Source organism: Dermacentor albipictus, chromosome 4 (assembly GCF_038994185.2).
Source record: "Dermacentor albipictus isolate Rhodes 1998 colony chromosome 4, USDA_Dalb.pri_finalv2, whole genome shotgun sequence".
Taxonomy (NCBI): domain Eukaryota; kingdom Metazoa; phylum Arthropoda; class Arachnida; order Ixodida; family Ixodidae; genus Dermacentor; species Dermacentor albipictus.
This window is the reverse complement of record NC_091824.1, coordinates 55,743,699-55,770,306: the sequence shown is the minus strand read 5'-3', so window position 1 is coordinate 55,770,306 and position 26,608 is coordinate 55,743,699. Positions and strand designations below refer to the sequence as shown.

Genomic DNA, 26,608 nt, shown 5'->3' with positions numbered 1-26,608 from the left:
CAAGCAGATCGCAGAGCATTATCGCGCGCAGGAACACAGTAGAAAACGACAAGGTTTCGGTGTCTGCACGGGCCATTGCACGGCATGGGAACAAGCAGACGAGAGGGAAGTACATCTATTTGGCTGGGGTGCGAAGTAAAACAAAAACACCCAGACATTCAGTTTGTGTGTTTGATTATTTCTCTAAGCTTTAATTCGTCTATTCAAGCAACATATTACACAAATTACAGATGTTTCCCTGAATAATTCTCGAAGTCACGTGTCACCATAAGCGACGTCACAGCGCAAACACGTGTACATAGGCGCACTAGCACGTGTATGTCACCCTCCAGCTTGGAGCGCGGCGGCTGCAAGGAAAGGGGCAAACATAGTTCGGTTTGAAATTTCATATCTTTCCACGGCGCGTAGCGTTGTAATACTTTGCAGACACATTTGTTATCACGCATTGTATGCTCTGCACTTGTCAGCTCAGACCTGGTGAGGGGCCCTTCAAGTTTTACAGAATTTTTAAAAAGCACCTGTGGCAGATAGCATAATTTTTGTTATTGGGCTGGATTATTCAAGGAGGCAGACATTACTAGCACGAGAAATAGAAACAAATACTAAAGTAATTAACATAAGTTCACTGATTAACTTCTTAATTACTTTACAGCACATACGGCATTGCATATGCAGCACATTGCATATTGCAGCACATATTACAAGTAGCAGCCGGCGAGTTAGCAAGATGAATCCACTTGAAATTAATTTCCAGGGACACTAGATATATTAATTCCCGATGTGTGGGACAAAATATGTGAATGCTTCAGTTACTTCTGTGCTTCAATGCATAAAAAGGTGTTTTGTCAAAGAATTGGAACAGTGCGTTTTTATGATGAGTCTGAGGGCCCATATTTCCAAACTGGTGTTATCCTAGAAATTTGTTCCAAGTGGATACACCTTGCGAACTCAGTGGCTACAATTAGTAAATTGCAATATGCGCTGTAAAGTAATTAATTAAGATATTCATCATCATCATCAGCCTGGTTACGCCCACTGCAGGGCAAAGGCCTCTCCCATACTTCTCCAACAACCACGGTCATGTACTAATTGTGGCCATGCCGTCCCTGCAAGCTTCTTAATCTCATCCGCCCACCTAACTTTCTGCCGCCCCCTGCTACGCTTCCCTTCCCTTGGGATCCAGTCCGTAACCCTTAATGACCATCGGTTATCCTCCCTCCTCATTACATGTCCTGCCCATGCCCATTTCGTTTTCTTGATTTCAACTAAGATGTCATTAACTCGCGTTTGTTCCCTCACCAAATCTGCTCTTTTCTTATCCCTTAACGTTACACCTATCATTCTTCTTTCCATAGCTCGTTGCGTCGTCCTCAATTTGAGTAGAACCCTTTTCGTAAGCCTCCAGGTTTCTGCCCCGTAGGTGAGTACTGGTAAGACGCAGCTATTATACACTTTCCTCTTGACGGATAATGGCAACCTGCTGTTCATGATCTGAGAATGCCTGCCGAACGCACCCCAGCCCATTCTTATTCTTCTGATTATTTCTGTCTCATGATCCAGATCTGCCGTCACTACCTGCCCTAAGTAGATGTATTCCCTTACTACTTCCAGTGCCTCGCTGCCTATTGTATATTGTTGTTCTCTTCCGAGACTGTTAAACAGTCTCGGAAGATATTAATCAGTGATATTGTCTTAGTTGCACATGCATTTCCATTTCTCTTGCAAGTAATGTCCGCCTCTATAAATAATCCAGCCCAATAACTAGAATCATGATATTTGCAACAGGCAGTTTCTAAAGAAATGCATAAATATTAAAATTGATCACCTTGTAAATAAATGTACAGTGTTCAGTGATTGAAATGTGATACTCAGACCGCATGGTGGCCGGTGCTTTTTGCGCCACCGGATAGCACTAGGCAATTGCTGTGGGACCCATTGCAGTTAGCATGTGTCACAGGCTCTCGCCTTCATCTTGTGTGCCAAAGTTAACCAGCTTTGTGTCCCCAGCGCTCGGCTGTGACACAAAAAGTCCCAGCCGCCACACACTCCGAGTATCGTGTTTCAATAAAACATACCACAAGAAGGCCTATTTTTTCCTTTCCAAAGTGACCTAAGGCAAACTGGCAGTACTTGTTACACATGGAGCAAACAAAAACTATCCACCCAATACCAAATCTATTGAGTGGTCCAAAATTTCACGACTGCATATATTAAAAGGCAAAAAAGAATGTGCCTTGTTGCCTACCATAATGCGATGGTGGTGCAGGGGTTTGCTGCGGAGGCTTGTTGACAATTGACTGCTGCAGATGCTTCATCAGTTCTTCCTTCTCGGTTTTCCGAGCAAAGCAGAAGTCACTGATCTTGTTTTGGAAGGCGAGCAGGATTTGGGTGAGGTCATTGTAAAACTGTAAATAAAAAAGAAAAAAAAAGTCATGTGTAGTAGTTGAATAAAGAACCTGCCTTCACCTTATGGCGAAACAAAACGCAGCTCACAGTTTGCAACCATAATGTTCAGTGTGAACAAAGGGACGCTGAACAACATGTGAACCATGAGTGCTACATACTTCAAATGACCAAAAATACCTTGAAGACAAAATGAAAAGACAAATGCAAAGACCAAAATGAAGACAAATGCAAAACAAGATATCAGGGGACGCGCGACTCTCGCGCGTCCCCTGATATCTTGTTTTCCTCCATCTCCTGCAATTCCGCTTCGCCGCGTGGCCTGCGTGACGCCCGCGGCGGTCGATGTGGTTGAAGCGCAGTGCGGGAGAGGGTGCGAGTGTTGCGCTGCTAACGCCGCCGACAGGCACCCCGGGGTTACTTGGGCGCCGGGAGACAAGGCACTTCCTCTTTTTCCCGGCGGGTCGGCGCACGGCGTGGACGTCCCGCACACGTGCGGCGACCCATTCTTCTGCGAGACCGCCTCACGTGGCCGCCTTCGAACGCACGACCGTTGGCATGACCGAACACGCGAACGACCAGGCGTTGGGATCCAGCATGGGGCGAACATATTTGCTTGCTATCGGTCGCGGTGAGTCGGACTTCAAGATCTGTCGCGCGCCCATCGGCATGTTTTGTGGATAGCAACTCGGCTAGCAGGCATTGATCTATGAAAGGTGCAATAAATGCCCTTGTGATTGTTTGCACTACTGTGTTGTCGTTCCTTTGTCCCAAGAGCACGGTGTGAGAACCCTACACTATGAATTCATTGAACAAGATGTTGCTTTGATTCCTGCTGTTTGGCTTCAGCCTTCTGAGCCTGCAGCTCGTTTACAAGGTAAATCTACCTAGTAGCAAAGCTTCCATAGAAGCCCATACATTCAAAACATTGTAACTGCCAGTTCATGGGGCTTAGTGCTATCTATGTGACGAGGGACCACTTTCGGCGGAGCAAGAAGAAAAATATATTGCGACGACATATCCATTAAAAAACAGGAGTGACGTCATTTTAGTTGTCAAAGGTGGGAAATTTGTTTTCATGGCCTACTATTGGAGCTGTATTTCCAAAACCCAACAATTCGACTAGATGGGTGTTTCGAGTACTTAGCTCTCAAAAGAATGCAGCAACATGTCTGTTGTACGTGTTTCAAAATTGCACCCAGCATATATAACCAATTCTTTACAGGCGAAAGAAAGCTTTGGGTGTTGTACGCTGGTCGCATCATCAGATGCCAAGGCTGTTGGCCAGTGCAACCACACGAGGGCAGCTAAAGTAAACAATAGTGTGGTGGTCGCAAATAATTCCTTTTGACTGAACACGTGGAACAACAATGAAACACAGCTCACAAACGCTGCGCCACCAGTATTCTGACAAACATAGACACACAAAACAACACCCATGAGGGGGACGCACAGTAGCAGGTGAACTTTACGAGCATGCCTTTTTGCACCCTTCGAGAGTGCCCAGCCTTGCAATTTCTTCATGAGGTTTGACACCCGAAAACAACACTTAATATTTAAAGCAACATCAAAGGACACAAAATGAACAGAAGAAGCAGTAGCTATAATTTGAAAGTAAACATTGTTAGGAGAAATTTGTCTGGCTGGACAAAACTTGCAGGGGGCAAAAAATTCTCCGGCCAAAAAGACAACAACTTAAGTTTAAGCTGCTGTCTCATCGACTGCATAAGTAGTCATTGACATGGTGGCATGCAAACTAGCACTAATCTAATACTAATCTAATCTAATACTACTGATACTAATCCTGTACTTGAAGCAGGAGTCAACAGACCTGTTTAAAGAACTACACAGTCCTTCCTTCAACTCCCTGAAGTCCTCATCACTTATTGTGTACATTTGTAAGCACCTTTAACCCTTTCGCTGTCACGGACGTACCGGTACGTCATCGCGCTTCCCCCCCACAGTGTCACTGACGTACCGGTACGTTCTCTATCGTGCGTTCAAAATTTCGCGCCAGAGCGCAAAGCTGGCGCTCCTGGATTGGCCACGCTATCTGTTGACTCTTTCTACAAGTTCGTATATTCGCCCCGACCTGCGTTACTCCATGTATTGAAGAGTACGGCGCGACTGCCACTCCCCACTTTCTCTTTGCTGAGTGGCGCGGTGGCTCTGTGTTCGCTGTATCATGCGTCGCGCGCGTGTGGTTATGGGTTCGAGGGTTGTTCTGCCATCTCCGCTGGTTTGAAGGTTTGTATTTTTCTTCTGTTCGTGTGCCCGCTACGGCGCGTCAAGTTCAGGCGCACGTGCCGTTGCCTCTCCGAAAAGAGTGACTCGTTGCTGCTTTCGCTCTCTCGCCGCACCCTCGCTTCCGACTTGCAGCAGTAAACGTAAAGCCCTTCTAACTTTGTTTAGCCTTTTTCCATCTCGCTCTGTCATCTTGATCACGCAACGTTCCATTTATCTCCGTTGTGCGGGTGACTGAAAGCGCATCCTCCCTGCGCGCGGTTACTTACGGATTGCTCAGCGCGCGGGACCTTCGTCTGCTCATTGGAGCGGTGGCTCAATTTCGATTCAGAATACGAGCCGAGCTCGGATTCGGACTCGGATAGAGTCGTATGCGAGGAAGAGAGTTCCGCATCGTCAGATTCGGATGTTGAAGGGATTTTAGTGTCAGGCTGATGATGATGATGATGTTTACTAACAACAGCTGCAGAACACTGAAATGTCTATATTGCATTGACTATGTTATTTGTATACCAATCATAATCAAAAATAAATTGCTATGTTCATTCCCTGTTACGCTCGTTCCCTGAAACCAAGCCGACACTGGGGGTGCGTCACGGCCAGAAAGGTCCGACAGCGAAAGGGTTAAGCATGATGGCCATTTGGCAGAGTCCCTTAGATGTCGTGACTAAGCAGTACCTTTGGCAGAAACAAAACCAGAGAAATTTCATCATTAGGAGTACCACTATTTGTTGGTGGAGAACGACACCACTGCACTCGTAATATGGCCTCCAAGATAAGTAAAGCAATAGAGAGGTGTATCAAATAATCTTGAGGTCATGCTGATACAAAAGCTCAGTACAATGGTAGGTAGAGCGGAGCAGACGTCATTCCACATGAACATGTAAGTGCTCTGTCATCAGCGATGAAAACCACATTTGGAATTGATTTTAACAGTCAAAATTTTAATACGAGGAAGGTTGCTTGTTTTTCACATCCTGTGGCACCTCATTACAAGTGACGTATATGGCATTGCTGACACACACACAAGCAGGTCACCCGAGATGCACAAGGCAGGGTGATTTCTGCAGCTGGCCTGTAGCTCTCTTCAGGTTGCCACTGATTCTTCCCTTGTCACGCTGTTCACTAGCATGGAGTGCTGGTCTCTTGCCAAACAGCATCTCCAAGCTGCTTGCTCTGTGTTTGCAGGCCATAGTGCCTAACAGCAAATTGAATCATGCTTGCATTGCTGATTTGTCTTGGGCAGTAACCATTCCTCCAGCACAGTCAGATTACAAAGCAGTGAACTTTCCTTCTTTTGAGAGATGGAAGTGCTCCAGCAAAAGCAAAAACTTCTGTTTGACGAAGCAACACCTTCGTGAGGGAATGAAGTCATATTGCAGATCAACTGCACCAACATCTGCAGAGTTTCTGCACTGTGCCCACAAAGGAATTCCACCACCCTGAGTGTGAACAGCACAGTGTCCATGGAGTCATAAGTTGAAAGTTTCACTGGCTCACTCTCTGTTCTCCAAAAATATAAAATGGTGCAGTGCTGCCACTCACTCGTGCTGATTCTGTCACAATGTTTTCAAGTGGGCACTAAATTGGGGCCAAGGCTTGTCTACCTTGCACCCCAAGGCAGTTGAAGGTGCAGTTTTTTGAAGCTTACGAAGTTCGCACAGTTGCTGGCGACGATGGCAGTGGTGGCGGTGGAAACAGCAGCAGCAATAATGTGTCCATTCTTCTAAAATGCGATTAGCATTCTTAGCCCACTGCAGCAACTTTCTATCTATTATCAGCCTCTTGGTACCCCTCTTCCCAGTGACCCAAACTATCTACTCGCTTGGGCCGCTAGGTATGACTGCTGTCTTGCCAAGCAGACATTTGTCACTGGGTATGTGCCCAAACTGATTACTTACACTCCATAATTACATCACATAAACATAATCATTAAAATTTATAACCATGAATTTCTCATCACCGAACCACACATACGCCTCCACTTGAATACCAATTACATTAACACAGACAATCATCCCCAAAGGATGCGCTCTGCCTGTTTTTGCAATATAATTGAAATAAGACAAGGGGATATTTTTCAACAAGTTATTCAGGGAAAGAGTTGAGAGTAACTCAGAATTCGACTTCGGACTAACTAAAGAAAGTAAATCAGTGCCAACATACTTTGGTGCCTTCTTCCAAGTTTGCCGTTAATTCCATATACATGTCATGGGCGGCAGCAAGATCCTTCAGGACAGCTTCGCGATTGTTTCCACCACTTCCTTGCTTCTCCTGACAGAACTCAGCATTTGCAGCCTAGAAAAGAAAGTTACACCATTTCGGGCAAAAAAAGTGCAAAACAGACTGGCAAAAGAAACTATATTCCTTTGTAACCATACAGTAAACCAATATTAGGCAGTTGCAGTCTGTTGACATATGTATTACTATTTATGGAATGCAGCTTACCAGAGACAAATGTAAGAGGCCACGTCAGTGATGCCATGTTTTAGCGTACAGGGTAACCGGAGGGCACAGAACTATTACTGCAGTGACCACCCATATTATAACTAGCTACTTCTGTAACAAGTCAGCGGCTAAATAATTGCTAACATGCCATTCTTTTAGTGAGAACACCCATACAACACCAAAATGTTCATAATTTATTATGATTAGACAAAGCGTCACAGGATGCCACTAGCAGTACTGCTGCTGCCATCCACATCTTTATTTACCCTGTATTCAGTAAAAGATAATACATTATATGAATAAGCCAGAATTCTCTATAAAGTGAAGCTGTAAAACCAGAATAAAAATTTACACAACTAGAATTTTGAGAAATTGTTCAGCTCTCCTCATTTTCCTGAAGGAGAAAATAAGTTAGTTTAAAAAAAACTTTAGCCCCAGTCATGGTCTCCTTGCTGAGTCTGAACTCTCAGGTAACCTGGGGCGGTATTCTAGGACGATCACTTTCAGAGGTATGGCCACTTTTGAAAAATTTCGTGGGACTCGGGCATGAGGGTGTCGGTGTACATGGTCCACAGTGTCCCTTGCATTGCGCTAAGCTATCTTCGCACAGTGTCAGGAATGCAGTAGGCAATTTTAATGCGCCTACCCGTAGTCATACAAAATCTCCCAGAAGTGATTGCACCCCTGAAAGTGATTGCTCGAAAATGCTGCAGCTGTTTGTGTGTTCTTAAAGACTGTGGCTCACCTGGATGCTTTGTACAACTTGCTGCTCTTTTGCAATACTCTCTGAAACCTGTTTCGTGAGTGGACCATATGCTTCCCCCAGCATCTCCACAGAGAGAGCCTGCTCGTTGATTGAGCCGTCCTCAGTCATGGCAGCAAGGAACTTTGGCTCTGCAGAAGTGACACCATACGACAGGGTCATGCACAGCTGGGGATCGCTCCCTCCCATACAAGAGTGGGCAAACAGAAATTATGCAGGAACCATCGATGATGACTGTCAATGTAAGCGAGTAGCCAGCAATGTACACACTTTATTAAAAGACTGTGGCACTTGACACAAACATACTTCCCAATCTGCGATGTCCCACTGATGTACCAGCTCGAACATATCGGCACAAAATTCATAATTGAAACTTAAGACTGTCCTTTTCTCCTAAAAATCAACCTATTACTTCTTGAGTTCTTCAAGAATGCTTTATCATTTTAAACTGGTTCAGTGTTTGCCTTTAATGTTCCTTTAATGTTCATTGTCACCACTCTCAGACAGCATTTAATTGCTGTCTATAAACTACCATATGTCCTCCATACGGTCCACAGCACATTTTATACTCTGCATCAAACACCACAACAATCACAAATGAGATGGTGGCCTTTGCTTAGACTAACAACTTTGCCGGTTTGTCCTGCAACACATGCAATTCTCTGGAACACAAAAACACATCTAGTGACTTGTTGCTTAGCATGTAAAATAACTTGCTTTCATAAACAAAAACTGAAAGCAGTCCATTGTTCACTGCCACACTACACGACTTGTTCTGTCACCATCTTGTGACCGCAATGGTGATGATGCTGCCTAGGCAGGCTCTCACGGTAGGCTGTCGCAAACACGTTATAAATGAAGGTTAAACAGAAGGTCTCTGACCCTATTTTTTATTGGCCAAAAGAAGCAATTACAGATATACGTACTATTTTGCATACCTTACACTATTTTTCCACATAGTCCCCACAGCAATTCAGGCATTTGTCCCATCGCAGCACTAAATTTGAGATGCCTCTGTGGTAGAATTTGTCCAGTGACTCAAGAACCACCATCAGACTGCTGTCTCGGCTTCGTCGTTGCATGTGAATTGCTATCCTGTCAGGAACTTCGTCAGCAGACCGAAAACATGTAAATCGCTAGGGGCGAGGTCCGGACTGTATCGTGGGTGGTCCAGACTCTCCCAGTTAAATGACTGGAGCTTGTCAGAGGTTCTGATTGCCACATGTGGCCTCGCAATGTCGTGGAGGATAACTGTGCTGTCGACATTGAGAATGCCTTGGCATTTTTGCCTTATGGCAGCTAGCAGGCATGACAGTGTGGAACAAATAACTGTCGGCATTGATGGTTGCACCTCGTGGCATGAAATCCAGCAGCATCGGTCCTCAGCGATCCCATACGCTATGGGCATGTGAAACTTCAACAACAATCTTCATTCTTCAACAACTGACAGCAATGCCATGCCAGCAGATAAGGAAGGCAAACCAGTATAAGAAAGGTCCACCACTGGGAATGGATATGTTGACTTCGCATTTACAACCATAATTTGCCTTAAAAAAATATAGGGTAAAAGTCTTTCTGATTCACCCTTGTATTAGTTTCCTATTTACTTCTATTGCCCCAAGAATTGGGTTTGACCATTTACCTAATCTTCTTTTTTTAAGAGTTGTGTGTATCTATATATATATATATTGTTTGTTTGTTCCTGAGCTGTTTGATGTGCGAAGCAAATTTGTTTAAGTGAGATCTATGTGCTATATGCACTTACTCTCTTTTCCCTCTCTTTTCATTCTTCTTCTTTCCTTTCTTTTTTTCTCTCTTTTCTTTCTCGCTCCTTGCTGTCTGCTACGTTTTTGATGTCTTGGTTATTAGGACCAGTCAAGTTGCTTTTTTAGCAACCTTTTTTCTAATGCCTTGGCACATTGTACTTGTTTTCATGAATAAAGGTATATTATTATTATTTGATTGCAACGCACAGGTAATTTATGGACAAACTTTCTTCGGAGAGAACTGCGAGCGTTACAATAGCGCAACTATACTGTAATTATCAATTGCAAGCTACGATTCTTGCTAGCAAATCTTTCTAAGGCAGGTAAAAAAACAGACATCTTTAGGGGGAGATAATGGTTGCCCGACGTTATCACTGTCCTATATGCACCACAAAAATGATGTTGCCACTATCGATGTAAATGCGTCTGACCCCACTACCAGTGGGGTCAGACGCATTGTAGGAGCGGGGGGTCGTGGCTTCAGAGTCTGGCGTCACACAGAGGGTCACTCTGAGCTACTGAGGCATCACACGGAGGCTAAGCGGTGCTGTAAAAGTTAGGGGTCCGCGTGGCAAGAAGGTTCCATAGATGGTACCGCGCCAGGTGCCAGGAGAAAGACGGCTTCTGAGCGATCATTAAGAGAACAGAAAAAGGTTTATATTCAAAAGTACATGGTTGAGTTTTACACACATGGCTCCAACTTTCAGAGCACACTACATGCTAGAGTCTTTGCATGTTCAAGCCTCTACTCTCACAGCCGTCCAGATCCGCTTTTTATGCCACTTATTTCCCTTTTTCCCTCGTTCAGGAAATTCACTGGCCAATCACAAACGCCAAAGCCCCACTTGTCTCCAACATGGCACAATACGAGGCAGCCACATGACAAACTGTGAACCCGCCGTTGACATCCCTTCCCCAGGAGTCCTTGACAATGACCCTGTCATCGAATAACGGCATCGAATGCCCTTTTCCAGGAGTTTCTTGCTCCCATCGTCAGTGACGGCGACAGTGAACCATCAATCAACACTCGATCCACCACACATGCCTTGCCTTGTTGTCGCCACAGGTCTGCCCAAAGGAACGCATTGTTAGCTACACGAAGCGATTCACCGCGGTGATGCAGGGTAGCCTAGAAGGTCGCTGCTCTAGCTAGCTGGTCATAACAGCTGACCAGTGTGCTGACCAGTCAAGTTAATTATCCGGTGGAGGCCAACTTCAGGATTGAAATGACTATAGTTTGTGCCCATAGGAATGACACATATTAATTAATTAATTAATTTAATTACCCTCAGAGCCTGAGGGCATTACAGAGGGGAGTGGGTACATTTAATAAAGTGGAAAAAAAGAAACTGCAGTAAATTTGTACAGAACTAAGAAAAAGAAAGGTTTACATCAACAGAATAAAGGAAATGAACAATAATTAGCACACAGTACAACGAGAAAAAGAAACTGCCGAGCATACCAAGCATCAGGAGATCTTAACAAGAAAGAAAAAAAAATGACGTTCAAGACAGTAATATATGCCTAAAAAACAAAGATGGGGGGGGTCAAAAAAGAAAAAAAAAGGGGCTAAGCAAAAATAAAAGAAGGGTGATGATGCTTTTGGACAATATATAGGTGCCAGCTGGCAACTTCATTAGAAATTGAATTAACAGAAAAATTTGATTAAGCAGGGTCAAGTCAACAGATATCTACCATATTAAGACAACGAAAGCAGAACCTCAGTGCAACCTTTAATGACGGAAGCTGGTTCTCCACTGGTAATGAGATGTGCATAAGTTTACTGTAGCAACAAGGTAAGTCATAGAAATATGTCATAAAGATGTGGTTACAGAAGATGAGTGGATGAGCAGTTAACACTGACACCAAAATTCTGCTGCAATGCCTTTCTTTACAGGTGTGTGAATACCCAATAGATTTGAATATAATTGAATATAATAATTGAAACAATTGAATATAAGAAATTTTTTTTTCACAAAATTTAATACTTACAAATTTTGGGCAAGAAAATATGGTGCTGCACATGCTCGGGAATTTGCTAGCATTACATAAGAATGTAGCAAGCTATAGGGAACTTAGGTACATAGAAATCAAGGTGTACAGTGTAGTCTACATTTATTAAAGCTGCCACGATCAGCCAGTGGGGGCAGCGAACTTTGAGCCTCTCCTGCTTTGCTACAATGAATCAGCTTTGTGAAGTGAACAATACGTCTTATCGCACAGACCAGTGGCAACACCAAGGCAAAACGCTCTTGACGACTACAGCACCGACCCCGATGCTGGGACCAAGAAACTCCAGGAAAATTGCATTCTACACTGCTTCCTTGCAGCCATTGCTAGCCACCAAGGCTGATCGACAGACGAATCAACTAATTGCTGGACCATTCCAGTAGCCAAGACGCGTTATTTCAGTCAAGCGTGACCTCTCCTGTCTACCAGTGACCCCTCCTTTTTCTGGAGCAGTGAACTGGGTGCAGCTGGGAATATCTCCCTGATTGTGTTCATTGACCAAAAGTACTTGCCGTGGTGGCTCAGTGGCTATGGTGTTGGACTGCTGAGCACAAAGTTGCGGGATCGAATGCCGGCCACAGCGGCCACATTTCGATGGGGGCGAAATGCGAAATAACCCATGCACTTAGATTTAGGTCCACGTTAAAGAACGCCAGGTGGTCGAAATTTCCGGAATCCCCCGCGTGCCTCATAATCAGAAAGTGGTTTCGGCACGTAAAACCTCATAATTTGTTTTCATTGACCAAATGTGACGGAGTGACTGTGCAAACCCTCACCCTCAAGATGGAGACTGGCACTTTGGATGCTCAGGATGATGGAAGGTGTGAAGGCAGACTGCCCTGGCATAGGGATCTAGAGAGGACAGAGGGAATTTAAGCGGACCTTTTCAGCTCCTCAGGAGTGCTTCAAGTCAGTCTTGCTAGACTGCCGAGATGTAACGTTTTACTTTTCTCATGTAGATATTGCAACATAACGAAGAATGCTGCAAGTGAAAGAATGGAAGAGAGGGGCTAGCAGAAGGATAGAGTGACAGTGGGTCAAGGGAATAGTTGGTTTTCAGCATGGCTTAGACTCGGGTGTGTTGTGGACCACTTGGAACTTGTTCAAGGTGCCGGACTGCCGTTACATTTTGGTGGCAGTGGTCATACTAATCTTTTTCTTTTTTTCCCTTTTTTTCTGCTTCTATTTCTTTTCTTTTCTCCCCACGTGCCCACTCTCAAGCTCTTGTCCCCTCGTCTTGAGAATGAAGCTCACAGACATCGGACGACAGCGCTTGTTTCCTCTTGTAATCTCTCTCTTTAAAACCAGCCGCCAGCGACAACACCCGCACGTGACGTCACTGCACTAACCCTTTAAAACTAACACGCCGAGGATGACGAGGCCGCCTTTGACGAAGATAGGTCCTTCTATCGAAACGTTGGCCAGCCTGTCTGAGGCACTTCATCCCTGTTTACAAACTTTGTACCACAGTGTGCTATTCCATCTGTCAGCCCCTTTCTTGTTTTTTAATCTGCAGCGAGACGTTTGCCAGTATGGTGCCTTCACCCGCATCGGTTCCGCAATCTATGCCGTAACCATAATCGGACACTCAACTGGACCGCGCCCTTTCCGCGAGCAATGCCACCACTACACAACCGTTGCCGCCATCTCAGGCTTCAGAATCTGGTACAATACCATAAAACATTTACCCTGCCTATTCGGATTCCACTCGCTGTAAGCCTGTAGCCAGCCTAGTGGCTCTCCTGGGCTCTTTTGAAGCACGCTTTGACCAGCTACTGCTTGCGCTGAGAACTTTCGTTCAGCGTATGTCTGAGGGAAGATAATCGATGGTCATTAAGGGTTACAGACTGGATTCCAAGAGAAGGGAAGCGTAGCAGGGGGCTGCAGAAAGTTAGGTGGACGGATGAGATTAAGAAGTTTGCAGGAACGACGTGGCCACAATTCGCACATGACCAGGGTGGTTGGAGAAGTATGGGAGAGGTCTTTGCCCTGCAGTGGGTGTAGCCAAGCTGATGATGATGATGATGTCTTTCGCGGAGAGTGGCGTCGCCAACCCCACCCCACATGTTTCAAGCCTCGTGTTGCCTGCTTCCATTGATCAATCTCCACCTGTCTCGGCACCTCAGTCTCCCTTTCCCAATTCCATCACGTGGCACTGTGAGGGACCTTTCCCAAGTTCACCTACATATGATGGTACCATGCCATGGTCCACTTTTCGTATGCAGTTTGAGTCTGTCACTGCTCTCCAGTTCTGGTCAATTCACCACTAAGCTAAAATTCTCGTGGCTCAGCTCCATTCTGCTTCCACTGAATTTCTGGAGCTCCTGCCGGCATCCGGATGTTCCAGCTACGCAAGTCTCATCTCGCCATTCGAGTCCTGCCATGGTGATGCCCATCTCGAGCCCTTACATCTTACAGAATCACAACACATGCAAGAGGGTCACTACAGCCTGTAAGAGCTCGCTGTTCATGTCGAGCACCTGTCGTGGAAGGCCCTGGCTGGTTGTCCGAACTCTACCGCCGACTTCATTGCTACCAAAGAGCCTTCATCAATGACATCACTGACCTCAACGTTCAACGCCTTCGTCCATCTCACCCGCCTGTCTACAGTTCACGCTGCCTTAGCTCTTGCCTTGGAGTCTCACATAGTGGAACGCTCCACTGCAGGCCTCACACCCACCCTTTTCCAAATTAACAAGTGTCAGCAGGCCAAGCAAGTTGCTCCAACACATACCATCAGTGCGCTCCAGCCATGCGCTGCTATCAATGCGAAATCTGCCATTACAGTCGAGACTGTGCGCATCATACCATTTCGTCAAAAAATTTCACCGCAGGCTACTGAGGGCAGGACTTCGCGTATGTTGTCAAGTCCTTCTCTTGTCACTGGGTCCGTTTACAGGTACGCCCACGTTGAAAGTTCACCTAGGTGAGCCACCGAGAAACATTGAAGCCCTAATTGACACCACTGCAGCTTTTCATTTCATGACACCAAATTTGCTCCCCATTCATTGCCATCTGAACACGGCTACGCTTGCACCAGCCAGCCTCCGCCTGGCTGAAGGAACTTGTCTAGCATCCCTTGGAGAAAACTCGACTGTGACTGCTTGTGACTGTGATTGTGATGCAAAACCTCTGCGTTCCCTTAATTTTGAGCTTCAGCTGGTGCTCAAGACTGGGCGTATACATGGACTTTAACCACGCCAGGTGCACAATAGGATTGCTCCCACAGGATCTGACACCTAACCTGGCAACCAAGACAGTCGCAAATAAGGTGCTGTCCTTGTGTGTGCACTCAATTTTTAAGTTGGCCAGCCAAGTGGCTGCAGGAGCTTGCTCCTTTCTGAGCAATGCACTTCCGTCATTGTGTAAGCATGTATCTTATTTTCGTATAAGAGTATGTGCCCTCTCAGCATGAATATGTGTTCTAACGACCGTGCTTCTATTGAAGGCCCTCCCAAAAAAAAAGAGGAACATGTTTGCCTATCATCACCACTTTCTTTTCCTGAGCTGGCAACATCTATGGTAACTATACAGTTGTCTTCTGCTGCGTGGGTACCTGTTCACTGCGACACATGCGCATGCTTAGATGCAGATGTCTTTGTTGACTGCACTATCCGCTCGTGACCAGACAATCTATTTGTCATCCCATGCTCTTTACTGCACTCCTCTTCTGCATTTGATGTCCTAATGTTCAACCTATCAGACAGTCCGCTGCGACTACATTCTGGAACTGTGTTGGCGCCAGGGGGCAACCCTTCAGCCCTGCTCCATCCTCGCAGCTGTGCAACACTGTACTTCTAAAGAGAGTGGCAATGACTCAGTCGAGTGGAATATGTTCCACTTTGGCCCAAACCTAACGTCCTCCGAGAAATCTGATATTCAAGCATTGCTGGAGAAATTTCGAAGGTGCTTGATGCTATCACAGGCAAACTTGGCAGTGCTACTCTTGTTCATAAGAAAATCAGCACTCGCTCCCATGCACCCGTTCTACACAGCCCTTACCGTATTTCTACTTCTGAACGCGCTGAAATCAGGCTTAGAACGGCTATATTGTGCTGCTTGGAGCCTGTTCAAGGCGCTGGACTTTTTCAATATTGTAAAAGAACCCATTACCCTTTGTTCTCAATGAGAACCTACTTCCTCTCTTCAACAACGTCTTCAGCATGGATGAGGCGAACGACAGCATGGGTCAGCTACCCCTTTTGACATGCCTAGAGGCCCTAGCTTTCCGTGATTCCATGAAAAATCATGGAATTGATGTTTTTTTTGCGGAAATGCGATTTTGAAAACTTTTTGAAGCAGCAGCGAAACGCTGTTTCTCACAGTTTTCACAAGATGGTGCTACGTGTCTTAAAATGACAGATCAAGTGAAAGTTGCCAAAGGTGACGGAAAAGTAGTATTTTTTTAGTAATGAATAGTAAGAGGGTTTCTATTGCCTTGGCACCTTTTACTGAAGAAATTAAATTTCCTATTAAAATATTCTCGCCTTATAAAAAAATTGGCAAGGTGGCGCAGCCACCACCGGAATCAAAGGGCTCAGCCGTAGCCGTAGTCATCAATCCATCCAACGTTTGCTCCAACAGAAAGTGCATCATTTTACTGTTTGCTTTGTGTTTCGAGTTATTAATCAAGATGGCTCCCACAGGATCTCATTTTAGCAAGAAGACAGCCAAAGAACGTGCTCGAGAATACAAGAACGCCAGCTTTTACGAAGATGCAGGAGTCCTTTTTTGCCGAGTTTGTGCGAGAGCAGTTGATTATCAGCGCAAGTCAACTATTGACGAGCACATCGAGAGAAACCGTCATCGTAAGAATGCAGAAGCAAGAGGCTCTTTCAAGCGAAAAAGTGCCAAGGAATCATTAGAAGATGGCGCTGGGGGTTCAAGAATGCTGAGAAAGCAAAGCCGACTGCAAATGCTGGAGTCCGCAATCATCGCTGGCAAGGCGAGGCATGACATTGTGCTCAAATTCCTGGAATATTCCCCTAGAGAAGATGGACAATCCGAAATTGAGAACGTTTCTGCAGACACACGTTCGGAACGGCGGTTCGGTGCCTGGATCTGATGCGATCCGCTGCTGACTTCCGGAATTGTTTTAGAAGCACGAAACAGCTTTGAAAGCTATGTTTCAAGGTACCACGGTGTTGGTAATTACCGATGAAACCACCGATGACCAAACAAAATTGGTTGTGAACGTGTTGTTCGTCCAGTCAGCCAGAAGTGCGAGTGCTTCGCTACAACCTGTACTTGTGGAACTTAAATTCGTGGATGAAGTGAACACGTCTGTGATAGGCCGCATTGTAACGAGAACACTGACGAAGTACAGAATTGAAGTCGAGAACATAACAGGCTCTGTAAGCGATAGCGCTGCTTACATGGTGAAATCATTTAATGAGTGCATAAAGCCACTGTGCAAAGGTGCTGTTCACATTACATGTGTAGCCCGCACAGTAAACATCGTAGGCAGTGCATTGCAGGTATCCTTTCCCTTAGTGAACGAATTTGTCGCCTGTAAGAAGAAGGTGTTTCGGCTGTCGAGTAGAAAGAGAGCTTTCCATAAATCTCATCTAGAAAAGTGCGGGATTCAGTGTGCCAAAACACCTCCAGCACCTGTCAACAGTAGGTGGAATTCGTGAACTGAAGCTGTTGAGCAACATTCTGCATACTTTGAGCACTAACCTTCTTTGCTAAGGTAAGTTCATTAAAGGTATGGAGAAACTGCATGCGTTGATTCTCTTCTGGAACTTTTGAATGAGCCCTCAACTGAGCTTAAGTACAGCATGCGGTGCATTAAGTTGCCAGCCTGCTGAAGGCAGCTGAGGGTCAGCGTGTAGCCTGTCATAAAGTGTACAATGCTTTGTTTGTACTCGGGGATATTTGGAAGCAGCTGCACAGGAAGATTTTGAAACACAATTGAAGAAAGAAAACCTTGCACATGACGAGGCCCATCGGATTGCGAACAAAATGAAGGCTGCAATGAGTAAAGCAGCTAGCAAAGCGCTAGTATAATTGGAGAAATCTGACACTTGGAAGTTTTTCAAGAGTGTGAGGTGCTTGGATCCTCTGCAAGTGGGGAGTCTCTCCAGAGTTTGCAGGTGTGCCTGGACTTGGGGAAAGAGTCACCAGCGCTCGCTTCTGAATGGCAAGTGTACCTTAAGCCTGCCCAAGAACTCAAGTCTAGTGAGAGGGACTTAGCGCCGTTTCTTTCTAAACAAGAAAATCCAGGTGTAGATTTTGATGTTCTGGCTTTCTGGGCAGGGATGGAACAGCTCACTCCAACACTTTCTTCCATTGCCCTTCAATACCTGTCAATGCCGATCAACTGTTGATGCAGAAAGATCATTCAGTCGCTATAGTGACATTGTGCCCCACAAGCGCCATTCTCTTGGTGAATAGAGTACAAAGCATCATCTGAAGCTCAGCAACAACAGCTTCCTTCCAGTTTTAAATATGCAAGCATGATTGGAGTCTGAAAGTTCTTAATAAATAAACTGTTACATGTACTTTATGTCTGTTCACTGTTGCCGCAGAATTTTGCAGATTCCTTTATCTTGATTTGCAGAATTTCAAATTTTCCACTGCATAAAGTTAGGGGCTCTAGACATGCCCGACCCCAACTCTTACAAAAGGAACATCAAATTAATATGCCAGCACTGATTACAGCTCACTTCTGGATTATGCAGGCCTGAAAAATTTCTTTTTTTTTTATCAATAGAATTTTTGTTCAAGAGAACGAAGTGTTCCTTTTTCCTCTGAAACTAATGCATTAGTGATGTTCTGTTGTACTGAATAGCAAAGAGGTTCTGTTTAATAGTGGACCTGTGTGTTCTGAGAATCTTATTTCTTGCATAGAAAGTTTTGCTTTTCCAGTTTTTTTCGCCAAAATACAGAAGGGCTAATACCCCTGTGTCACATGGCAAATCTGATGTCATTTCCAACAAATGACATTTGTTGCGATTAATGTCATTATAACAGCGCGCTGTCATACGGCGAAAACTAATGTCATTTGAAAATGATGACAATGACGATAGTAAAAAAAAAGACACCGCAAACCCACTTTTGTCCAATAATTATTTTCCAATATGTCAAATCCCACTAGAATATGTGACAGTTGCTTTCAAACCGTAGCGTTCGATCACTAATTTGTCAACATTGCAAACGAAGTCGAGTCAAGCCAAGCAAAGTTAAGGCAAGCAACAGGGCGAAGACAACGATAGGCGCGTCCGCTAGATTTGCTAAAGTGGTACGAGAAGGGCAGTTGCATGTCATAGCAGTTGTGATGTGCATGCGGGGTCTTAATATCCTCATTCTTGGCGCGTGCCACAGGAAAACGCACATGCTTTTACGCCAAGCCAATTGAAGCTGCCGCGGCCGATGCTTCGGTGCAAACCAACACGACTGCTGCAGCGAAAGCTAAAGACGGCTGTCTGGTCCCTGGATTGAGAGTAGTTTCCTGTATTTACGCACGTGATGGACTTCAATGTCTTAAAGCAATAATTAGGTAATAAAATTGATAGAATAATAGTGATTTTTGTTAAAACAAAAAAAGAAGCATGTACTGTTTGCGGAACACTGGTACACTCGTGGTGTCGAGGATACACATTCGGTTCCAAACGAATGCGAATGAGTTTGGCGAACTCATTTGTTTGTAAATGTCATTTTCGACGAATGTCATTACGTTTTACCGTGTGACAGCAAAGAAATCGCATTATCAGCGAATGTCATTCGTTGTAAACGACATTAGATTTGCCGTGTGACAGGGGTATAAGACAACTTTATGGTAGTTGGGTTATCATAAGGTTATTCTGAGCGACAGACTAAAGGACCGCATATGCCATGACTCAACCATTTCTCTGCGCGTAGGCGTCACCGACGGTAAGCAGGAGGTGCCATCCAGGCCATTTCATTGTGAGCTTAGGTGTGATCTGCCACCTCTCAAAATAATCTTAAATCTGGCGAGTCATGGAAAGTTTGTGCCACATGTGAAGCATCGTTTCAAGGGCAGCTAAGGTCATCTGAGGAAGCTTAGTGCTTGTCGACAAGTTATAAGAGAACATCCACTGTTGCAGAAGAAGGCACACATGTGGCACATTTAGGCGATTACTTCAAATGCCTCAATTCTTTAGATCAAGAATCTGGCTTCTTCGCAACAGTAATTGCCCAGCAGTTCTCTTGCTTATCACCGCCCCCTTCAATACAGCACACTCAATGTTAACATTTCAATTCAGCTATGATTCATGGCAATTGTTATTAGTGTTGTACAGCATGTTTTTGTTTTTTGACAGCACTTTGTATATTGTGTCTTTGTTAAAGGAACACTAAAGAAAAACTGTTTCAGCTCTATTAGTAAATTATCCTTGCACAACACCAAAAAGCCACTCTTTACACGAAAATCGGCTCGATGAGGTAGATAAGATGAGTAGCAAACGTCACCTTGAAGTTCCCGCGCCAGCTTGCCATGACGTTATGGATACTGACAGTGTCTGCTGTGGGGCTTAAGGATGAATTCGCCGGAGCCATTTCGTGGGCGCATTCACCTGTGCTGCCATCCTTATGCTTCATTCCCTACGCCTCATCCTTTTCTTGCTACAAACCAGTTGTCAGAGGTGGCGGTCCACTCACGATGGTTTGCAGTGAGGGCGGGGCTACGATGTCTCAGCGGCCACAGGCGGTTACTCTGGTGGCGGTAGCGTCTCTTCTCCCTTAGGAGTGCACCGGGTATGTAAATGCTTCCTCTCATCCACCAACACCTTTGTGACTAGGACTTGAGCTCACGCACGGTGCCTTTGCCCATGCAGGGAGCGCGTACCTTGTGTCGATCCTGTTCAGACCGATCCTGTTCAGACAACTTAGTTGGTCGAACAGGCGCGTATGGGCAGAGTGGGAAGGAGTTAGATTTATCGAGCGGCGCACTGTAGGGTATGTAAATTTTCCCAAAGCTGTCTGAATTATCGGTCTGTAACTGTACTGTTTCACTCAAGCCTATACCATCCATTTTTGGCAGTGCTGTCTCGAAAATTATGGATCACTTGGCGAGTGTGGGTAAGCCGAGCTGGGATTTCTAAAAGAAGCATAATCGTAACGGTGTGCCATTTGGACTATGTGTATATCGGATGATGCCATAGCATTTAGCACTGGTCATTCAGTTGCGATGCGAAATGCCTTAAAAGCCGAATTATACACTGCATCATTAATTTGCTCATCCACTGAAACGCGGCATGCGATTACAGTATGCTAAATAGGTGCTCACATGGCACTTTACCTTGATTCCACGTAGAGGTACACATGCTTTGTGCGTATAATGTATCACGCAAAGCCATAAGGTTCAATTTCCGTGGTACGGATAATATGATGGCTAGCGGAGAGTTCAAATTCGACCTTTGGATCAGGTGCATTGCGACTTTCTAGGGATGCAAATTGGCGGGAGTTTTGCCCTATTCAAGTACATGTAATTCTGTGGAGCCAACCGATCAGTTCAAATTATTTGTCAATTCAAATTATGAGGATTTCACTTCATTTAGACGAAAAGTCTTGACTATGCTACAAAACCAAGTAAATTTTAAAGATGCATGAGCCAATAGCAAGGACTCAAAGATGTCAAGGAACACTGCAACTTGGAACAGAAAAAAAAAAGAGGGAATTTTGATGTAAAAGAAAAAGAAATATCTCACTCATGTCAAGAGAGGAGCTCTTGAGCTCGGACTCGATAGCTTCACGTTCTGCCTTGATGGTCTCCACTTCCTCCATGAGCTGCCTCAGACGCTGAACGCAGGGGGAGTTTGACGCTGTTGGGTTTCCTGAAGGAATGCCATTCTGTAGGTCAGCCTACACGCAGAAAAAAGGACTGTTAATCACACTTGCGAACATGTGGGCGAACGATCTATACTATAGTGAAAGAGATTTCTTTCAGAACTCTCGCAGACTTTGCAGATTGTGGCTGCAGGTACCGTCATGCTGAACAGCTCACACAAAGAACAGCACTCGTAACGAATCAGCTAATCTTTATTACAGCTACAGATGTGCCAGTGACCAGCTCTGTTCTCTGCAACAGTGGCACAGACTCCAGGTAATCTGTGAAGCCATTTTCGGTGGTCTGTGACAGCCACGCCCACAAAAAGTTTTTTTTTCTTTTTTCTTCCCGTGGGCATGGCCACTGCAAGCCTTGAGGCATTCCAGTTGGGGATGGCAGAAATGTTGCCCCTTCTCCATGATATGGCTGTAAAGATTTTGTTGCAGTTTTCTACGACATATGCATGTGAGCAAGCTTCTTCCAGGCTTGCATACTTGAAACGCAATCACAGTAGCAGGTTGAATGTGGCTGCAGGTATGCAACTCTTCTTAAGCGTGACCACACCCCCTATTGACAAGCTGTTCAGGCTGAATTGATGTGGCACTTTTGTTTGGTTATTATTTGCCAGGCAGCAATAAAAGGCACCTGTTTCACACCACGCGCTGTGCTCTTTTAACCCTCCCCCCACTTTCACTCGTCACTGCAAGGGGTCCCCCATCACTTCCACCGCTCCACAAGAGGTCGCCGACACCATCCATGGCCGAGAACCACTACTCTACAGAGCTGCGCAGTGAAACAACAAACTGCCCCTAAATGTCCTCACTGCAAGAAGTATATGCCTTCAGGCACATATCTTCTTTATTAAAGCAAAAGCTTTCTGTGCCTTCTCGAGGCTTGGCACATCTGCTTGGTCAGTTTCTCGCCAAGCAAAGTGGGCCAATCCCAAAGACAGTTTAATTTGCAGTTACGTGGGTCACATTGTGGCCGTTTCGACATCTGTCTTGCCAGGAAGGCATGTAATCACTGTCCCGCAAAACGCAGTGCAAGAGATTAAACGTTTTACAACATTAAGTACTTAACGAAAGCTCTGCTCACATATGTTAGATTCCAACATGGGCACTGGATCATAAGCAGACTGGTGTTAATGAGAGTTGGCATGGGCCTGAATATAATACAAGCTACAAAGGAAACCTATACTGGTTCCTCAGAAAGAAAGCTTTGCATTCGAAAGAAAGAAAAATTTGTCTTCATTTGTCCTGGTCCAGGGATTAATATTTCACAAGTTGCAAGGCAAACAAATACCTTGATGAAGAGATGATGGTGGTATGCCATGTTTTATGGTGCAAGGGCCAATGAGCGCCAAGAGCTTCAAGAAGAAAACCTGGCACGAATATTGTATTGTAAATAGTTTTGCCATTTTATTGATTTTGTTAGATTTGACGACTTTCTTGTCTGTTTATAGACAAATTTTTCAATTTAAAGACCGGCAACTTTTTAGAGTGACACGACCAAACAATTGGCGACATTTGAGCCACTTTAGAGTTAGCAGTTTTCTTCAAAAGTGACCTTCCGGAATGCACTTTATTATTCAGAGGCTACATGTAAGTGGCGGAAACTCGCAGTAGAAAAGTCTCCATTACCACAATGAAGACTTCACATTGTGCTTTTGATTTGATGCACAGTGGTCATTAAAGACTTCAACACTCACAAAATTGAGTTTTTTTTTGTTTTTATTCTATACAAAACTGATATGAATTTCAAGTCTAAACGCTGCAGGTTCTACAGTACTATCACTAAACGCATTAGATTGGTCGACGTTCGCAAGTGGAACCGAAACTTAATTTACCCTAGTTTATTTCACAAAATTTTATGGTCAGATTTAGAACACAGCAGGTGAATAAGAGAGACAGATTGAATAGGAAGGTGTAGGTATCGGACTTTGGTCTCATACACCCGAGTCTGAATGCATCGCTTCCATTTCTCATGGCTTTTTAGACCAATCAATGCTTCATGATGGCTTTCAGGTAGATCAAAAGCAAATGTGCAGTATTTGAGCCGTATAAAAGTCACATAAGTGTTATCACCATGTTACCATGCCGCCAATCCCATGCTGCAAAATTTATTTCTGCTATCACAAACGTTGAGAACTAGCATACTTGAGTAATAATGTAGACCAAGCGCCTTTTTGTTCTAGGAAAATCAGGTTACTGATGTTCTTTTAAAACGTGCTGTATTTGTAACTTCAGAATCTGAAGATAAACGCACAATTTAAGCTGCCGTCAGCCGTTGTGTAAATATATCAGCAAGAAAAAAGCCCTCTACACGCTGATGATAAATTCACTGTTTATCGGCCAGCTGTATGGACGCTAGACAAACATGAAAACGTAAATTATTTACAGCACCTTAGCTTATATCACGGTATTAAAAAATGCCTATGTTATTTAAAAGTCACTCGACAGTTTTAGCTACAAATTTAGTGGCCTTGTAGCAAACTTCAGCAAACACTTGGCGACTTTTTGTCCCATTTTAACAACACACATTAACCCTTTGACGGTTTTCGCCGTACATGTACGGCGGCGGTTTTCTGTCCCGCAAGGTCTTCGCCGTACGGGTACGGTTTCGAGCCTCCGTTTGAAATTTCGCGCCATAATGACGATGCACGCTTACTGGGAGGTGCTGCCACCTCTTTGGTCTTGCAAGAAGCGTTTGAAATTTGTGCTACCTTCTTGGGGAGATAAACAGAACTGACTTCAAGCTTCAGCGCATCGCGCAGACTGCGGCCACACCCCTTTTGCGGTTTCGGTTTCGCCGCGTGATCGCAACGGAGGCGTGCGAAACGTCATTTATCTCTTTGTCGGCACTCTCTTGCAAATGCTGTGGAAGTTGATTTCTATCTTGATTGGCGCTGCTCTTAGCTTGTTTATAACCGCCGCTCGCGAGGTATTCTCACTCTCAGCGGCAACGCGCTTTCGCGGTTTTGGTTCCACCGCAACGGAGGCGCGCGAAACGTGATTTTTATCTTTGTCGGCACGCTATCGCAGGGGCGGCGGAAGTTGATTTCTATCTTGATTAGCACGGCTCTTAGCTCGTTTATCGCCGCCGCTCATGAGGTATTCTCCCTCTCTGCGGCTGCGCGGAGACTCGTGTTTCAAGGAGTACCACACTCTAAAATACTATTGAACATATTGCAGTTATGAGTGATGCCGACACCAAAATACTGTTCCCTAATTTTTTTTACTATTTATTCCCGACTTTATACATCTTGTACATTCAATATCCGCAATAAAATAATTTGACCCCCCGGGAAAGTTTTCTTCAAAATAATTCGACCCTGAAAGGGTTAAAAAAATTTGCCCACACTGGTTGTAAATGCCATCTGTGATTGGTCATCCCCACAGAGACTCTCTCACACCAATTACCATCACTAGTGTTAGGTGCCTCGAGGCTGGCTCATGAATAAATGGTGATACGTATTCCAATTTTCCTGAACATTGGCCCCGTTTTTTTTTTTTTTTTCAGGAAAGCATGTCCCGAGCCACTTGTCAACAGGCCACTTACATCTGATGTGCTGAGGAGCTCGATGTGCCGCTGGTGCTTCTGGAACTTCTCCTGGACCGTCTTGTCTGCCTCGGTAGCTACACGCATGATCTCCTTGTACTTGGCCAGGCTGTTCCGCAGGGGCTCATTGAGTTTCTCCGAGGGACTGCGCGTCCATCGCTCCCGAAACTGCGCCCGCAGCTGTTGGTCAGACTCCTCTTCTTCCTTCAGCAGGCGCTCACCCTACACAGAAACAAAGACAGCGCCGAGAAAACGTCTAGAGCTCAGCACAAATGCAGTACCATTAAATAAACACTTTTCCCCTTCAACTGCACGCAGTTTTGGAAGACATTTGTGCCCGGCTCTATTATTCACACATATATCACATAAGGACATGGGCAAACACCTGAACATGTGGTTCAGCCTATCTCTGCTAAAACCAAAGCAGGTAGGAGCAGCTTATTTCCTCGTAAAGGAATGGAGCTCCTTTCTGGATTCGATCATTCAAGGTATAAATTTTAATGATGCACAAAGGAACATTCACTTTGATACAACTGAACTTATTATACAGTCCACACCCGCTACAACGGATCCACCTACAATATACTTTCAGATATAACAGACTATTCTCACTTAAGTTTGATCAGCCTACATTATCAGTGTAACCAATTACACTTTTAATGGATACAGCTATAACGGTCTATTGGCTACAACAGACAAATTTTAGGGAGAAATTTTGTCTACATGGTATAAATACAACGTAGCATAATTATTTGAACATAAAGCAAGGTTTTTTTTCCAAGAATCCTAAGCCTTGAAGTCACCTCCCATTCTATATGTGAATTTTGCCTTGAACTCTGGCTTTACGGCAGAGCGGGCTGCAATGCCGTAAAGCCACAATTAGAGGCAAAATCAATGCTTCCGTGAAGCTGCAGGTAAAGGCAAAATTCGCATATAACCCACGCTCCACGTGTGTTGAAGCTCCATTACCCCATGTTTCATGGTCACGATTTCGCGTTTTGGTTGTGTTAGTAATTAAGTATTTCAGACAATCTTCACCGAATGTGAGTAATTTGTTTGCTCCTCTATTTTGTCCTATTAGTGAGCATACTTAGGTTTTTTTCTTGGCTCCCCGAACTGAGAACGCTTGACTTATAATTGTGACCATGTTATAATTGAATAAATACGATACTTTGTGTAATAGTTACACTATACTTTGCTGTGGCAATGCAACAATTTCCACACGCTTGTGGAATTAGCGAAAATGCACTTATTTTTAAGGAATGAATACACTAGTGGCAGGCTCCTCACAACGGCATGAAGCTTTTGTGTCAACCACAGGAGTGGACCACCACCGCCCACCACTGTCAGCTCAGAGCAGAAGAAGCATTGGGCTCAGTACAGTGGAAGAGGGTGCCACTAGGCCTAACCAACTTCGAAGCGAAGCCATTGCATGCGGCACTTCCCAAAAGACTATCAACGATCACAAAATGCACCATTTTGAGAACGCTTTATTTCTCATCGCATCAACGCACACAAAGAAGACATACTGCCATTCGTGGCGTCCAGACTGCGAGGTGCCTGAAGCGGTCGAGCCATCTCGGATGCAGTGCAGCGGCAGCCAGACGTGGGCTCCGAGTTAAACTT

The 26,608-nt window shown here is 44.8% G+C and overlaps 1 protein-coding gene and 1 pseudogene across 2 annotated transcripts in view; one reads left to right on the top strand and one right to left on the bottom strand.

Moving 5' to 3' along the window:
- Positions 1-26,608, bottom strand: part of ALiX (programmed cell death 6-interacting protein-like protein AliX) — a 63,721-nt gene that overhangs the window by 4,292 nt on the left and 32,821 nt on the right. For both annotated transcript variants that reach the window (XM_070536984.1, XM_070536985.1), the window contains exons 10-14: positions 24,983-25,204; positions 21,306-21,459; positions 7,841-7,989; positions 6,814-6,945; positions 2,246-2,405 (exon numbers count right to left, since the gene is read on the bottom strand). In XM_070536984.1, the coding sequence (XP_070393085.1) occupies positions 2,246-2,405; positions 6,814-6,945; positions 7,841-7,989; positions 21,306-21,459; positions 24,983-25,204 (817 nt within the window). The remainder of the gene's footprint in view (positions 1-2,245; positions 2,406-6,813; positions 6,946-7,840; positions 7,990-21,305; positions 21,460-24,982; positions 25,205-26,608) is intronic.
- On the top strand, positions 16,268-18,096 carry LOC139059446 (uncharacterized; annotated as a pseudogene).